This window comes from Erythrolamprus reginae, chromosome 2, assembly GCF_031021105.1.
Source record: "Erythrolamprus reginae isolate rEryReg1 chromosome 2, rEryReg1.hap1, whole genome shotgun sequence".
Taxonomy (NCBI): Eukaryota; Metazoa; Chordata; class Lepidosauria; order Squamata; family Dipsadidae; genus Erythrolamprus; species Erythrolamprus reginae.
Window position 1 is genome coordinate 325,605,427 of NC_091951.1, and position 18,225 is coordinate 325,623,651.

Sequence of the window (18,225 nt, forward strand, 5' to 3'; positions counted from 1 at the left end):
TTGGAAATTTATTTATTTATTTATTGGACTTGTATGCCACCCCTTCCGTGGACTCGGGGCAGCTCACAACATATAGTGAAACACAACAGTACAGTTATCCAATTAAGATTCTAAAAAGTTCTTAAAATTCTAACTTTTAAAACATTCATTTTCATTCATTCAGTAATGTGTACTCCAGGGTCTTTAAGTTCCTATCTCCCATTTATTTTGGGGTGTGTAATGTAGAAATACCCACTTTGAAGGGGAGGGAGAGAGGTTAGGTGGTTTTTGTGGTGGGGGAGCGGACAATGTGGTCTTATTTTCTGGCTCTGGCACCCTAAGGCAAGTTATAATGCTGTGGTTTGAAGTATTTGGAGGAGAAGTATTTTAATGTTTTAATTACGAGGAATAACCATTCATCCAGACAGAGGTGACTCAAACACGTATGAGCATGCATGAAGGCACTGCTTAGTCTTTTCTGGATCAGAAGCCAATGCTGGTTTCCCTTAGTACTGGGAAAGAAGACCACAACGAAATCCTCCCTAGATTTGGAAATCAAAAGTACCCAGGAAAAAAAGGCAGTATCAAATCATTTCTGAGCTGTGGTCAAAATGATACATGTGGATGTGTCATACTGCCAACTGAGCTCAAAAAATGGGATTTTTACTTTTTCCTAATGTGATTCCCCATTTCTCATCCCTCCCCCCCAATTTTTCTTTGGGGGGTGGCATATGCTATATAACAAATGTGCGAGGTTTTTTACTCAGCTGTTGAAAGAACCTACCTGATGTTATCTGACTTTAAAAAATAAGCCAGGTTATAGTATATCTTTTTTCTGTATTTGAGTGGAAGACTCTGAAAAATCCAAGGACAACTAGCTGCCTAGACCAGTGGTTCTCAATCTTAATAATACCGCGATCCCTTGATATAATTCCTCATGTTGTGGTGACCCCCAACCATAAGTCTAGTGCAAATTCTCCCAACAGAGCTTTAAGCTGATTGGTAGGAAGGTCCCCCACACTGTAAACGCTTGTTTGGTTGGATTGTAAAATTTCCAAGGCGTCAGAATTAAAAGCTTTAGTTTCTAACACAATGGGAAATTTGTCTTTTTCCATGGTCTTACGCGACCCCTGTGAAATGGTCATTCGACCCCCAAAGGGGTCCCGACCCCCAGGTTGAGAACCTCTGGCCTAGACTGAGAAATTTGAAAAAAAGAGAGACTTTATATTTCAATACAGTTTCTGGTGCCCTTGGGAGTAGACACCAGAGCAATTCTATGTTTTATTTGTTGATCATTGGAGACACAGTAAAGTAAGTTTTTCAATAAAAAATATTTCTCCCCGCCTCTCCTCTAGTTACCAGGAAATGCCATAAACAATAAGTGGACTTGCCTTTTCATAACTCATTGTTTTGTGACTACTATGATACGTATGACTTGCTTTACTCAAACACTCCCAGAAGTAATACATTAACTTATGTTTTCTTTTATATCGATGCTGATTTCCTCTGACCAAGTCTGAGTAGGCTTGGTTATTTCACAATTCTTGAGGAGACAAGAAAGGACCTTTTGTACCCTTTTGATCTTAGAGTAAGGCAGACAGGAAATAAATATGATAAATGGATTAGTAAATAGGAAATGTCCGCTTCTTGAGTTTTAAAATCATTAAGATATGAACTTATACGTAGACTTTACACTGTAATTGCATCTTGTTTAGAGCAGGGATGGGTTCTATCTACTTAGCTTCCCTACCAGTTCCCATCACAACCGAAGTGTATGCTCACTTCACTATCTCGCATACATCACTTCCTGGAAATCACCCTCTGCGCATGTGCAGAAGCCTTTGCGCATGCGCAGAGCAGTTTTTGGCAACCCACGGCAACTGGAGGACCAGTTCAGGAGCGTAAATCACCAGTCATTGCTTTCCGGTACAGCGAGTGACAGCAAATTTCCCCTTCCTGTTCTAAAGAACCAGTCCGAACTAGCAACAATCAACCACTGGTCTAGAGCTAGAAATGAACGTAAAACACTCCCAACTGCAGAAAAGAAAAGAAAAAGAAAGGCCTGAATTTTGCATCACTGCTTCTTACTTTCTTAGAACTGGTGATATCATCTTCCTTACATCAGTTATGTGTACACATTCATACAACTCTAGAATTGGAAGGAACAATTTTGGCCCATGAATTGTTCAGATGACTAATCCAAATCAAAGCACTCCTTGGTAGACGGCTATTCCATTCTGCTTCAAGACATTCTTAATAATAGCTTTGAAGTAAAGCTCATTAATTAGGGAGCTCCAAAGAAGTAACTTGTTCCCCTTCAGGCAATTCATACTATTAGGGGACTCCCATGTTATACTTGAGATTCTTATTCTGTCCCTTCATTTTTAAACTATAGAGAACTTTCATTGATATTATTTTGTGTGACAGCTATTCAATTGAACTATTTTACAGTACAGTGGTACCTCTACTTACGAACTTAATTCGTTCTGTGACCAGGTTCTTAAGTAGAAAAGTTTGCAAGAAGAAGCAATTTTTCCCATAGGAATCAGTGTAAAAGCAAATAATGCATGCGATTGGGGAAATCACAGGGAGGGGGGAGGCTCTGTTTCCTCCCAGGAGATTCCTAGAGAAGCCCCATGGAGGTTTCTCCCTGTCTTTTCCAGCCCTGTTTCCTCCCAGGAGATTCCTTGAGAAGCCCCACGGAGGCTTTTCCCTGCCTTTTCCAGTTACAGGTTTGGAGGCTCGGGTTTATAAGTGGAAAATGGTTCTTGAGTAGAGGCAAAAAAATCTTGAACACACGGTTCTTATCTAGCAAAGTTCGTAGGTAGAGGCTTTCGTAGGTAGAAGTACCACTGTATCTAGCATCAAAATTATCTTGTAAATCAGGAGTGTCCAACTCAATTTCATAGAGGGCCACATCAAGATTGTGTTTGACATTGGGGGCCAGGGTGGACATGGCCAGGATGGCCAGTTTGACGTCACTTATGTCGGAGGACATCACTGGTGGCCCAAGCATTCTGCCAGTGAAAATGGGCTCCCAAGCTCCATTTTCAGCTGCAACAGCCTCCTGCCACTCTCTGCTAGGGAAAATGGAGCTAGGATGGGCTGCACATGACCCTCCAAGCTCCATTTTCAGCTGCAACAGCCTCCTGCCACTCTCTGCTAGGGAAAATGGAGCTGGGATGGGCTGAACGTGACCCCACAAGCTCCATTTTTGCTGGCAGAGACACCGGGAGCTGGTCCTTTGCTGTTCCTAGGATGGGCCTGCGGGCCAGATCTAAGCTCCTTGCAGGCTGCATAGGCTCCCTGGCCTTGAGTTTGGCACACCTGTTGTAAGTGCTCTCTTTGCCGCCTTCTAATGGTCATAGGGAATTCTGCAACCTGGATTCAGTAGCTCCAATTCCAAGTTGAAGAAGTGCTCTGAAAGAAGCTGTCTTTGAATCTTTCTTTCTCCAGGTAAAATTCCCAGTTCTCTTAGACCAGGAGGTGGCAACAGTATTGAGCTGCAGTCAGTACAGACAGGTGCATAGTCTCGGTTGGAAAAATGCAGCTATGCACGCAGCTCCAGCTGAGTGGCGGGCGGGCATATGCATTGGTGTGGGATTTGGTTTCTGCATGTGCACAGGAAGCCAAATCTCACAGGAGGACGCTTGCGTGCATGAGATTTTGCCAATTTTTGGCACTTTTTTGCTTCTGCACATGCGCAGAAGCAAAGAAATCACCAAAAATCTGCAACATCTCACGCATGAGCATCCTTGCAAGAAATTCAGCTTCTGCGCATGAGTAGCAAGCCAATCTTACTGATGTGCACACTCACACGTGCTGAATACATGCATGCCCATGCCCGGCTCCAGGGGCACCTCGGTAGTGACGGTGATGGCCCTTCACTGACTGGCAAGCTGCGACTCCGTGACTACATGTGGCTCTTTTATCCCTCTGCTGCGGCTCCCTCCTTTCATTTTCCTGCTAGGAAGAGAAGCAGCCGGGGCTGATTCTATGGGACCTCATCTCTTGCTGGGTCTCATGGGTGCTTCTTCGTGCTGCCCGCTATTTCCTTCTGCAGTCTGTCGGGCAGCATGATCCTGCCAGAGATAAGGCACCGTCAAAACAGAGACAGAAACAGAGAGCGATAGAGAAAGACAAAGGTGAACAACACACCCAAGGCCGGGTGTGGCAAGAGGTGGATGGGAGGGTTGAGGCAGGGCCAGGTGTGGCAAATATGTTAACAATTGGTTCTCTGCCTTAATGACCAGTGGAGTAGTTGTGGCTGGGGAGGGGTTATGTGACTGGATGAGAGTGAGTGATGTTGAATTGGCAATGTCCACCAAGTCACAACAGTTGTTAAATTATTGGCTCCCTGTGTTTACTGGGGAAAACGGGTCCAAATGGCTCTTGAGTGTTTAAAAAGGTGTAAAACCCTGTGTAGACTTAGTTCTCTTATATGTCAGGAAATGGTCTGAGTTCCTTTCTAATACTTTCCCACTTCCTGGGGCCAGTAGTCTGATTCTCTATTACTTTCCCACTTCCTTGGGCTAAGTGCATGTTTCTGTATATTTTGGTTTTGTTTCTGAATAGCTTCTGCAAGGTCATCTCCAGAGAATATTATGCCTACATTGTCTTTGTTATATAAATTTCCTTCTGGTATTTTTTGCTTATTTTTTATTGGGGCGCTTGGCTCATTTCTACTTATTTCTACTGATATTTTTTTTAAAATCTTATTTATGGCTTTGTAAAATGTTTTATGAAGTCAAGCTTTATAATTTCCCATGTACTGTATTTCCAAATTTATCTTATTATTATATGTTTCCAGGTCATTTTTACTGCATTTTACTACATTTCTATCAGCTTTAAATTCTTTAGCATAAAACGCATACAAAACTCCAGACATGCCTACTCTCTATACCAGAGCTATGCAGTTATTCAAGATTGAACACGGAGATTTTTTTTTTTAATAATACACTGGAGTGACATTCTTTTTTAAAAAAGGCAGAATCAGGACAAAGAACTCAATGGGATCCTAGAACAAAAAGTAAGTTTTAATTATTTGTTCTTAATCAGGAATTAGACTGGTTAATTTTAAAGGACTGGCTAAGATTGGCTAGATGCTCCTCCAAGCCTTCCTAATATAAATTGTATTAAATTTAGTCTAATTTATAGACAGTACAGAAAAAAATAAGGCATGTCAAGTTAAAGTGATATGCAGTGGTGGGTTGCTGTTGGTTCGTACCGGTTCTTTATTTTATTTGTAAAGTACGTATTAGTAGTATACAAAGATATAACACTGTTTACATACATGATATTGATGCTAATAAGAGGGAAACATTAGGGCAGGGATGGTAGGCACACTGGTGCACTTATGCACGCCCTTTACTGACCTCTTAAGAATTGGGTGAGGTCAACAGCGGATAGTCCAAGGGTAAAGTTTTGGGGGTTTGGTGATGAAACTAGAGTCTGGTAGTGAGTTCCTGCACTAACTATTTGGTTGCTAAAGTCGTGTTTTCTGCAGTCATGTTTGGAGCTGTTTACATTAAGGTGATTTAAGTAGGTTTATTTTAGATTTTTAAGGATTGTTTAATTTGGATAAATGTGCTTAATGGGGTTTATGGATTTGAAAATTAAAATATCTGTTTTTTATTGCTTAATTTTAGTTTATTAAGTGGGGTTTGATGAAATACAATAATGGCATAATAATAGGTAATGCATTTAAATGTTTGTGTTTATTTGTTTTTTAAATTGACAAAGTATATAAATTTTATATAGATAAGTTTAGATATAAGGGTTTTTAGTTTGTTTTGAGAATTTTACTAGAGGGAAGAAGGCACTACGGCTATGAAATTAAGATTATAAGATCCGAAGGATTTAGACTTTATACATAGTTTAAGGAATATTAATGATGGTCTTAATTAGACATTAATTGAGATTTATCAGGATGACGAAATTAGAAAGAAAGGTATAAGGGGTGTGTGATGATAACCAAAATCAAATAGACGGGATTTAAGAATGTATAATTTGATTATACAAGATGTACTACCCAAAAGCTATTTTATTAAAACAAAAGATAAAGTATATGATTTTTTGTATTATATGATATGGAAGAAAAAAATTAAAAAAATTACTCTGAAAAGTTTGTATCTGTTGTGTGCTCATATATTGTTGTGGTTGAAGCTTACTTTAGAACCAGTAGTGGAAATTTGGCACTGCTCGCCATACTGGCAGCAATGACTTGTGGTCCACGCTCCCAAACTGGCCCTCCAGTTGCCGCATATTTTAAAAAACCTTCTGCATATGCACAAAGGCTTCTGCCCATGCGCAGAGAGTCATTTCTGGGAAGTGATGCATGCACAGGAGCAAATCGTATGCACACAAAATGTGCACTTCTGTCGTGATTCAAACCAATAGGGAAGGTAAGTAGAACCCACCCCTGGTGATGTGACATTTCCTTAAACAAACATTGAAAGTGCTTGTTCATATGATGACTGAGAGTATTTCATGCTACTTATTCATGGAGTGTGGAGTGGAGTGCTGGGTGGAGAGGAAGTCTGAAACATAATGAAAGCAATTTCTTTATATGGCAGTTCTGGTTGAGAAGTCTGCATTTATTTGTTACCACATTAGAATAAGTGGGTTCTTACTTTTTGTAAGAAATTTATTTTCCCACTGACATCATGAGGTTTCTGAAAAAGTTTGACTCCTTGTATTTGTTATTATGAACACTCAATAAACATTGAAGAATGTTCCTGGCTGCTAATTAATGATTAGAGCATTGTGTATCCTGAAGGGACAGGATGTATCTGTCCTAATTTCTCATCTGATAAAGCCAACCCCTGTGTGTGTGTCAGATTGCTAATCTATTTGTGCGCTATATTGCATTTACAAAAGATGTCGTATTTCCTGCATTCCTCAGAATGGTTGTTAGCAGCGTGGGAGAAACCTCTGAGTCATTTAGAAGAGCTACAGGGGAGACAGAAGTTGAAGTTGTGGAAATTAGAAATAAATGAGCCAAATACATTTTGTGATTCTTAGGATGTATCGGAGAGGTGGTGACGTTTTAACAATGTATTATTGTTGGAAGATTTCCTCCTTCAGCAGCGGCAATTTTTTTTCCTGCTTTCCTAAACAGTAAGGGGAAGACATCTGTGGTAGGTAAACACTGGCCAAGTTTAACATTAAGTTAAGGCATCGTATCATTTGTCTGGTTTTAGCTTAGCACAAGATAAACCCAGCCATTGTGTGGTACAATTGTGGTTTACAGATTAATGTTGTGTGCAAGCTAGACCTCCATGGCTTTTTAAAAAAGCCATAATTTTAAAACCCCGTCTCTTACCACAATGTGTGAAATTTGCTGCAAACCTTTTTAAAGAGATGCACATATATGGTGTGCTTAATAGTAAAATAATAAGAACTTATACGGGCAAATGAAACCAGACTGCAAGTACTGTATACAGAAATATGTTATTTTCCTTGCATATCTTCTATGAATGTTATAACTTAGTATTTATTTCTCTTTGTTTTTACAGGTACTGTAGTGGATAACATTTCTTATTTTACCAAGCTAGAAATAAAGAGAAATATCCTGTCAATTAGAACGATTAATCAGTGAGATATTTTGCCTTAAAAAGTTATAGGTGCTCCATCAATGAAGGTTTTTAAGATTGGATAACCAATGACAGGGAGTCATTGCTCACAGTCGCTCATGCCCTTATCACCTCGAGGTTCGACTACTGCAACGCTCTCTACATGGGGCTACCTTTGAAAAGTGTTCGGAAACTTCAGATTGTGCAGAATGCGGCTGCGAGAGCCATCGTGGGGCTTCCTAGATTCGCCCACGTTTCTACAACACTCCATGGCCTGCACTGGCTGCCGATCAGTTTCCAGTCACAATTCAAAGTGTTGGTAATTACCTTTAAAGCCCTTCATGGCATTGGACCAGAATACCTCCGGAACTGCCTTCTACTGCACGAATCCCAGCGGCCAATTAGGTCCCACAGAGTTGGCCTTGTCCGGGTCTCATCGACCAAACAATGTTGTTTGGCGGGCCCCAGGGGAAGAGCCTTTTCTGTGGCGGCCCCGGCCCTCTGGAATCAACTCCCCCCGGAGATTAGAACGGCCCCCACCCTCCTTGTCTTTCGCAAGTTCCTCAAGACCCACCTATATCGCCAGGCATGGGGGAATTAAGACATCTCCCCCAGGCTTTCTTATATTTTATGTTTGGTATGTATGTGCTGTATGGTTTTAAATTGTTGGGGTTTTTTAATATAATTTTATTATTAGAATTGTTCCATTGTTATACTATTTTTTATTATTGTTGTGAGCCGCCCCGAGTCTTCGGAGAGGGGCGGCATACAAATCTAATAAATTGAATTGAATTAAATTGAATTTGTTTGAAATGGTATAGGGTCTCCAGCTTGAGGAGGGAATTGGACTAGATGATCTCCAAGGTCCCTTTCACCTCTGTTAAGCTGTTATTTTGTGTTTCCCAATCATGGATATGACTACTTCCATTAAACCAAGTTATCTTCTCCCACTTGTCTATGTGCAGCAATGCTCTTTCCTGGAAATGGAGCAAAATTCCCTTTGACTTGGCTGTTCCAAGCAAAATCAGATGAAGACTTCTGTATGACTCAGGAAAAAACAGGGAACTGAACTGTCCTGTACACTATAGAATAGAGCTGTCAAACTCATGGCCCACAGGCTGGATGTATCACGCGCTGGCCATGCCCATGCTGAGTTTAGTGAAGGGGGGAAAGTTGCAATAGGTCATGTACTCCCCCTATGAATTTAACACCCCTGCTATAGAACATGGAAGCTCTTTAACTTAAGGGCTTCAAAGTCCAGAACAGGAGAAGGAAGACAATATCAAAGTAGACAAGATGCTAGACATGACATTTTATTCATATCTTTGTCTTTTATAATTCTCTAGCCAACTATGTACCAGGAAGAAGCAGGTAATAAAGGAGAGTAAGGAAACAAACCATGAATTAGCCAATAAGCTATGATTACTTTTCTTGCAAAACTTAATTTGGCTTCTTACAGTTCCTTTTAACTAACAGAGATGGCATAGAGTGATATAAGTTAGTGGATTCACCAGCCAAAAACAAACTACATTATAGCTTGCCATTCCGTGAGAGTCTTGCTAATTTGTCTGTAAAGTTAAATCACAGTTCACTTGTTCTTTATTTAGTATAGAATGAGATGAATAATTCTCATAAACATGCAAATCTCAGTCTAATATTAGATTTCAGACAGTAAAGGAAGGAAATTAAGGCTTCTTTGTGATCCTGTCCATATATGGATAGAATTAACAGAAAGTACTAGTAAGTGTTCAATTGGCTTATCCTTAGGGACTTTTTCAAATATTGGTCACCTACAGTCATAATTATTCACAGATCTCAAGTTGTAAATCTTAATGTAGTGTCTGCTAAATTATAATGACTAAGCAAAGAGCTTTATTCACAATTTCAGACAAGATTGCGTAATTATATTAGTAACACACATTCACATAATCTCCCACATACAAATAATATTTTCAGGAAAAAATGGAAATGAAAACATTCCATGTTATTTCAACTGATGCTGCACGGAATGAGTCAGGTCTTTTACCTCAACATGATGTAATATAATTTTTTAAAGCTCTGTATAAAATGGCATTTCACACACACACACACACCTAAACTGATGGTGGCTCCTTTTTTTAAATAGGCAGGAAGAAAAGAATTTTGGTGAATTTTTTTTTGAATCAAAGTAGATTGGTAGTATAGACAGACTATGATTAAAAGTGAAGTTGGCAGTGCAAAAAACGTTCACTTGTTTATATACAAAAAACCCAAACAAACCTGGAACTTTGATTGTATCATATCCTAATTTTTAAAAACTATGCCTTGTGGAGACTTCTGTGTCCAACAGAGATTCCTGGTTTGTCTGTTCGTAATGGGGCAAAATGAATTCCTATCATTTGCCACTTGCAAATTAGTTCTTAATACATCCAAAGAAAATTTAGAATCCCAGTTCAAAACTAAATATTGTAACCCTGGAGATCGTTGATGTACATGGGGAGAATAATTAGACAGACATAGATGAAACATTCCATATGAAAAGAAAATTAGATAGTGAAATGAATAATAAACTTCTATTTTTAAAATATGCATTTATCAATATGCTGTTCTTGAAATGACTAGTGCATGACAAACAATTTATAGTACACAAAAAATGACACAAGTGGGGGGAAAGGTATTTTTCATAATACAAAGCTTTGTACTCCAATTTATGACCTACTTTGTCTAGGGCATTTGAACAAACTTTAGAATATTTAAAATTACCCTAATGAAATTGCTTCAAGGCCATATTCCTATGAATATTTGAAACTAAATTCCATTAAAATAAGTACAGTGGCTACTCCTTGTAATCCCTATCTAAATAAAGCCAGCCATACTTACAAATAAGCTGTGCCAATAATATTTGCTAGTGCTTTAAATTGGACTTTTACACTCTTGGTTAAATTCAAGTAGATTTAGAGCATAGTGTTCAGTAGTGGTTATTAGTGTTATAAACTGCTTAAACGTTTTATCTATTCCAGGATACTTTATCTGTATGCTGTACTATGTACACTATGAATTAGTGTTTGAGAGCTTAAATTTAGCCACTTAAATAACTACTAAATTTATAAGTAGAAAATTAAAGTACATTTTATAGTTTATAGCAATGTTTCTCAAACTTGCAATTACAAGGACAATGGATTTCAAATCCTAGAATGCCCCAGCCAGCCTTGATATGTGAAGATTGTACAACTCACAACAAAGTCACAAAATTTAAGGTCATCAATATGAAATATAAACATCCCTGTAACTCGACAGGACTCTGAGTATTATAAGGTTTGGATGAAGGTTTATAAATGGATAGAAAGTGAGTATAGTTAGAGTCGGGAATGAAATAAATATATTAAGAGTAAAAGAGAGAAGAAATAATTTAACACCGATGATGAAGTTAGAATATAAGGTTTTTTAATAAATACTAGTATTAAAGTATATACCAAATAAAGAATATTAATTATAAATATGTTTAAGATAATGAAAAAAACAGGGAAAGTATTAAGGAAATAGATTTTTAAAATGTCATATTAACTATCTGCCAAACAAAAATGATGCTTTTTTGAAGTAGGGTTAAGAAGAGGAGGGAGGAAGTAGGGTTTTTTAAAAAAAAGAAGGTTATAGGGGGAGAGGAGAGAGGAAGGAAGGAAGGTTGGAGAGATGGGAAGGAAGGTAGGAGGGTGAGATGGAGAGTATATGAGGGGCGTGAGAAAATGAGATCTGAATGCAAACTGGTGATTTAATAATATAGAAAAAGATATTAAAATGGCTATAGAAAAGATTAGGAATATGGATTAAGATACTGGTTTTGACATTTTTGTAAGGTGTATGCACTGACATTTGTATGAATATATGTTAAAAAATAAAAACTTTTTACCAGAAAAAAAACCCCATCCCTGTAATTCTTAAAAAGGGAAATCCACATTTGTTTATCTTTTCATTAGGGAAAACACTTTGTGCCAACACCTTGTACAGTCCCCAACCTTTTTGGCATAAGGGACCAATTTATTGGAAGACTGGAGTTGGGGGGGGATGGTTTTGGTTTTGCCACACGCCTCCAGCTGTGCGATCTGGGCCCTAACATGCCACGGACTTATGGTAGATAAAATTTAAAAAGTTCTCTTGCTGGCTGGGGGATTCTGGAAATTGAAATCCATACATCTAAAAATTATTCTACTGGATACCTTGTTTTCTTTCAAACCTGATCTGAATTCTTATTACCTGTAATGCATTTAAAAATTCAATTTTTTTTTCATGCATGACCCAAAACCCAATCACTGTTTTTTTTACACACATTCAGGCTCCTGTAATTCATGCTTTGGAAACATGTAAAGATAGACCTGAAATATTTGAAATGAAACTGTACTTGGGAAACAATTCTATTCTATCGATTTCATGATTCACATCATTCCCAATATGGGCCATTTTTATTGCCATTGCTGTGTAATTCTCCAATAATAATATTCAGATATATTTCAGATTTGAATTTTTTTAAAATAGTCATAATAGTCTGTTTATGTACAAGAACTGTTCAGCATAACATTTCAAAAATTCCAGTGGATTGATGAAATACTATTACTATTTAGCATAAATAACTGTAGCTATTCTAAAAGGCTATTTGAACAAATATTTAAATTACATATACTGACAGATTGATATGGGAAGATTGTACAATTCGTAATAGAATTACAGAATGTACGAGCACCAGTATAAAGTTCAAACATTTGTGTAATATTTGAAAAAGGGTTGATACCGATCAACCATTTCAGTAGGGAAAAAAACAATGGCTAAAGGCATCTTAACCAAAATGAAAATAAGTCATTATGTAAATGCACACATAATATCTATGGTTATGGTTATACATAACCATAAATATTATGGTATATAATATATACATCATAGGTATAACATCACTGGTTATGGCAAATCACCTTCCCAGGCTGAAGGAAATCATCAACTGGAGATGATTGAATGTTTTCTACTGCAGGCTTGAAAGGAAGCTACAGCCACCTTTCACCACAACCCCATCTCAGACACATCAACAACAGCTAAGCCTCCTACAACTGAGTTCACAACCCATAGTGATAACAAAAAAGCAAGTGCAAGACCTATTTCACAGACAAAAACTAAGAAAGCTCCATGCCCAGACAAGATAACTCCTTCTTGCTTAAAAGTGCTGTGCTGATCAATAGGCCCCCATCTTTACCCAACTCTTCAATAAATCACTAGAGATGTGTTATGTTCCTTCTTGTCCTTCAAATGTCCAGGTTCTGCCATATCTCAAGACATAAAATGGTCACCTAACATCAAAATGTCACCAAAAAAAGCACAACACAGAATGTTCTTTCTGCGCCAACTCAGAAAGCTGAAACTGCCCAAGGGGCTGCTAATTCAGTTCTACAGAGGAATTATTGAGTCTGTCATCTGGTTTGGCTCTGCAACCCAACAAGACAGACACAGACTTCAGAGGATAATCAGAACTGCAGAAAAAGCAATTGCTACCAACCTGCCTTCCATTGAGGACCTGTATACTGCACAAGTCAAAAAGTGGGCTGGGAAAATATTTACAGACACCTCACATCCTGGACACAAACTGTTTCAACTCCTACCCTCAAAACAACATGACAGAGCACTGCACACCAGAACAACTAGACACAAGAACAGTTTTTTCCTGAATGCCATCACTCTGCTAAACAAATAATTCCCTCAATATTATTAAATTTATTACTAAGTCTGCATGATTATTATTCATCTCATTGTTCCTATTATCCATCTCCTTCCACAAATGACTGTATGTCTGTAACTTTGTTGCTTATAATTTATATTGATTATTTCCCAATTTATATATGTTGGTTTCCAATATGATTGGATTGCTTATTTGTACCCAGACATTGTGTTGTACCTTATGATTCTTTACAAACTTGTCTTTTCTTTTATGTATAATGAGAGCAAATGCACCAAGACAAATTCCTTATGTGTCCAATCACACTTGGTCAATAAAAATTCTATTCTATTCTGTACTGTTCTGTTCTACTCTACTCTACTCTACTCTACTCTACTCTACTCTATTCTATTCTACGATAGTCATGCCATGTTGAATTTTTGTCAAAAACATTTGCTATAGTGCCTTATTATAGTGTGTCACATTACAGTGATCTGCTGATTAAAAAAATGGAGCAGGGCGGATTTGAATTCTAGTTTTGTCTGGGACCCTGAAGCCAACTGGTCTAGTCACCCCTTTTCAGCTCTGGGAAGAAGGTTGTAAACCTCTGTCTAGAAAACTATGGATTTCTCCATGTAGTTACTGATTTGAAGGCAAAACCTTATTTTTCTGCTAACAGATCTTCAAGCAAATTTAGCATTAATGATTTGCACGAAGATCCATGTTCTGTCTGTAATAAATTAAAGAACTATGATTTAACTTTTTCAGGAAAACAAAACTTTTTTTTTCACATTTTCCACTAAATATAAAGTAAGTGTATTTTCAAGGATTCATCATGAATAATGAGAAAGCAGTAACCATCTGTGCAGCTAGCTATTCTTATCCTATTACATTGAACACCAGGAGGCAATGTGCTCTCTATTTTACCTTTACTAGAAAACCAGTATTGTACTGCCTCCTGCTGGTCAATACATAGCGTACCTGAAAACATTACTGAGGATATACAGTGTGGATGAATGCCATGGTTCAGAATGATGCATGATTCTAATGTAGTCTTATGATTTATTTCAGTTATAAGGAGAAGCTAATTCCCCCCTATTTGAATGAATGGCACTGCTTTCAAATTCACCCCTTCGCTGTGAATAAAGTCCCTTCTTCATTCTTTTTATCTTCACAAAATGGTTAAACGTTTCTATTTCTAGATTAAACTAAATACTAGAATCCTGCATAAACGTTTATCCACATACTTTTAATTTATGAGAAATATAGCCTTTTTGGTATTATAAATGATATCGTAGTGTTAACGAGTTCAGAGCGATATATAGCAAGTTTTCTGGGTGCGTATTTTTCCCTCTCAAATTGTAAATACCAAGGAATGTACTTGGGGTGCTCCAATTACAAATATGACCTTAGCCATGAAGTAATAGTGGAACAGCTTGCCTCCAGAAGTTGTGAATGCTCCAACACTGGAAGTTTTTAAGAAGATGTTGGATAATCATCTATCTGAAGTAGTGTAGGGTTTCCTGCCTAGGCAGGGGGTTGGACTAGAAGACCTTCAAGGTCCCTTCCAACTCTATTGTTATTGTTATAATAATTTTTGTATAGTTATACAACAAGGCAGGGAATGCAATCCAATGCTTGAAATAAATTTTATGGTGCAGCTGCTAATTTCTGAAGGGTGCTTGCTTTTCCTCCTGGATAAATGTTTCCCAAAACAGTAACAGGCCCAGCTTTGAATACGGGCTTCCTTCCCTGGTAAGAATGATGATAAATCAGAGTTACAGGTGTTTCTTATGCATGTCAGTCACTGTTTGAAATCCTCAAATTCAATTCAGTAGGATATATGTACCTGTGCATACATTTGAGATAAAAAAAATCTGTGGGTTGCGCTCTAAAAATAAGTGACAATGTTAAACATAATGGGTAGAATCTGAGGGGTAAATAGTCTCTCTCCTTTGTCCTTAATTCTGAATACACCTTGGCTTCAAAGTTTGTATATCCATGAAGTTATCTGGGAAAAAAGTTCCAAGTTCAAAAAAAGTTGCACATATTTTTTCAGTCCTGCTCACCCTTAAAAAAAAGAACAGTAAAAAAAAGTTTCCTTCAAGGATTATCTTTTCTGTCTTCGGTTTGTTCGTTTCTTTTTTTGTTTCCTTTATTGCTCAGTATACAGTGTTGTTTGTTGTTTAGGATCTTTCCTACATTAAACCAAGAATTTCATTTATAATCATATTTCAGAAGTCCACCTGAGAGGTCAGATCATTGCAGAACTGTTAACTGTTCTTTTTTTTCTCTTTTTTTGAGTTTCTTCTCATTTCTCCATTTTCTTTCTTAAGGGCCTGTTGAAAAATCCAGCCTGCAAGGAAAATAAGTACAGATTTATAAATCACTGCATTAGACAAGGCAGATAAATGCAATATCTGATAGTGCAACATTCCTAAATTTACACTAAGAGCTAAAAACAGATTCCAAATGACATCTTCCCTTGAAGGTCAATTGTTCCAATTCTTTCTCCCCCATTCTCATGCCTGTATGCAAAAAAGAAAATGTAGAAACATAGAAACATAGAAGACTGACAGCAGAAAAAGACCTCATGGTCCATCTAGTCTGCCCTTATACTATTTCCTGTATTTTATCTTACAATGGATATATGTTTATCCCAGACATGTTTAAATTCAGCTACTGTGGATTTACCAACCATGTCTGCTGGAAGTTTGTTCCAAGAATCTACTACTCTTTCAGTGAAATAATATTTTCTCACGTTGCTTTTGATCTTTCCTCCAACTAACTTCAGATTGTGACCCCTTGTTCTTGTGTTCACTTTCCTATTAAAAACACTTCCCTCCTGGACCTTATTTAACCCTTTAACATATTTAAATGTTTCGATCATGTCCCCCCTTTTCCTTCTGTCCTCCAGACTGTACAGATTGAGTTCATGAAGTCTTTCCTGATACCTTCCACCATTCTTGTAGCCCGTCTTTGGACCTGTTCAATTTTGTCAATATCTTTTTGTAGGTGAGGTCTCCAGAACTGAACACAGTATTCCAAATGTGGTCTGACCAGCGCTCTATATAAAGGGATCACAATCTCCCTCTTCCTGCTTGTTATACCTCTAGCTATGTATTCAGATTAAACAGAGAACAAATGTTATAAAACCATGTTAGGACAAATATAAATTGTAAAAAAAATCCATCCACTAATTTGGTAATAGGTAATTAGATTTTCTATGATGGAAATATATAGAATGAGATGCATACTACTTGGAATTAAAGACATTACTTTTCATAATTCTACTAGTGCCATTTATTTTTGCACCTTGGGATTTCTGCTATCCTCTGTCTTTTATTTCTAATATTTAATATGCTGTACCCTCCACTGGTTAATTACTAAGGCTCTATCTTAATTTTCTCTCCTCTCCTCTTCTCTCTCCATTTTATTTTATTAGTGCAAACTTGATTCTCTGCAGTATTATTAGTTTTATTATAAACTATGATAAATAGGTCACTTTGTGGTTACATTAATAGTAATTGAAACAGTGTTATTTGCTAAGACACTAAAAGATGTTTTAAGATGTGAGCAGCTTATTTTCTTAGCTTTGACTAGGTTGCCAACTTACAGGCAGATGACTAATAACAGCTGTTTTTTGCAACTGTATTTGATTATATCACTCTGTGTACTATATCTCAAATCTGATGAGATGAAGTTTTTAGTATGAGAACAATAAAAGTATTTTTATATGGAACAATGGGAAGCAATGAAAATACGTCCCAGTAGAAATTTGTAAATATATATTTACAAATTGAAAACTGAAAATTAAATAGTTATAAGAATATGAAAAAAGACATGTGAGAAATAGGATTTAGGAAAAGACAAGCTTATCAGGAAGTGCATGTTTAGGCTAAAGTTTAGTCTTATATATCATATAATTTGGAGCAGTGTTTTTCTTATTTGATAATTCAAATGAGAAAAACACTGCTCAAAATTGTAAAATATATAAGACTAACTTTCCATCCAAACAAATTAATTCCAAGATAACAACACCACTGTGAACAGCCACTAATGTACTCCAAAATACTTTGCACATTTTATAACATGAAGAATCTACTTGTATAAATATTAATTAACAACCATTTAATAATAATAATATACTCCAACTTTCAAAATTGTGGCATACAACTTTTTCTTAATTTGTAACACTGCAAGATAGAAAGCATTGTTTTTTTAAGTTGCTTAAAGTTGCTTAATTGCTTAAGCTGGTAATCAGAAAGATTTCCCCCTTCTTTCCTTTGCAACTCATTAATGTTTCAGAAAAGGAAAATGTAGAAAAATGCATCATACCTTCCATAATGCAAATATAAGCAAGGTAAGAATCAGGAGTCCAGCAAAAACACTCAGCAGAATGACCCATAAAGGCACATGACCAGGAAGAAGCTCCTTTGATATTTGAATTATTGTCTGAAATAAATTAAATCAAAACAAGCATTCATGATTTCTCTAAAATAGAAACTGGGGAATCAAGTTGAATAGAAACTAATTTTTTATTCAATAGAAACAAATTCTTTTGCTATCAGTTTCAACTTGGGATGGATTCAAACTGAGACGGACTAATTATTTTTATCGCAACAGCTTCTATCTGTGCTTCAAGCAGATTCTTTGTTAGCAGCTTGATTTTTCCCTGTTTTCTTATGAATAATATTTTATTGGGGCTTTTTCTTATGAATAATATTTTATTGGGGGGGGATGCTTCTGATAAAAGGAAGGAAGGAAGGAGGGAGGGAGGGAGGACCACAAACCTGGCTGGCACTAGACACAGCCTCAGAGGATGCTTTGAAACAGCACAGCAAAGGCTTGAAGAAATCTCAGAGGTCATCTAGTCCAACCCCACGCTCCCTGACAAAATGGACTGCTAAATTGGCTGCACCCACCCAGTACCATGACCACCCAATCTCATGACCACAATCAGCAACCCACGCACACAGAACCGGTGGCAAAAAAAAAATA

General features: G+C 37.2%; 1 protein-coding gene and 1 long non-coding RNA gene across 2 annotated transcripts in view; one reads left to right on the forward strand and one right to left on the reverse strand.

Annotated features, from left to right (window-relative positions):
- The first annotated feature begins 4,821 nt into the window (after positions 1-4,821).
- LOC139159032 (uncharacterized) lies at positions 4,822-7,733 on the forward strand. The gene is made up of 3 exons (XR_011557795.1): positions 4,822-5,008; positions 6,884-7,118; positions 7,497-7,733. It is a non-coding gene; the product is annotated as an uncharacterized lncRNA (long non-coding RNA).
- Positions 7,734-10,107: 2,374 nt separating this feature from the next.
- Positions 10,108-18,225, reverse strand: part of ITGA1 (integrin subunit alpha 1) — a 118,073-nt gene continuing 109,955 nt past the window's right edge. The window contains exons 29-30 of the mRNA XM_070743361.1: positions 17,563-17,679; positions 10,108-15,580 (exon numbers count right to left, since the gene is read on the reverse strand). Of these exons, the coding sequence (XP_070599462.1) occupies positions 15,536-15,580; positions 17,563-17,679 (162 nt within the window). The 3' untranslated portion in view covers positions 10,108-15,535. The remainder of the gene's footprint in view (positions 15,581-17,562; positions 17,680-18,225) is intronic.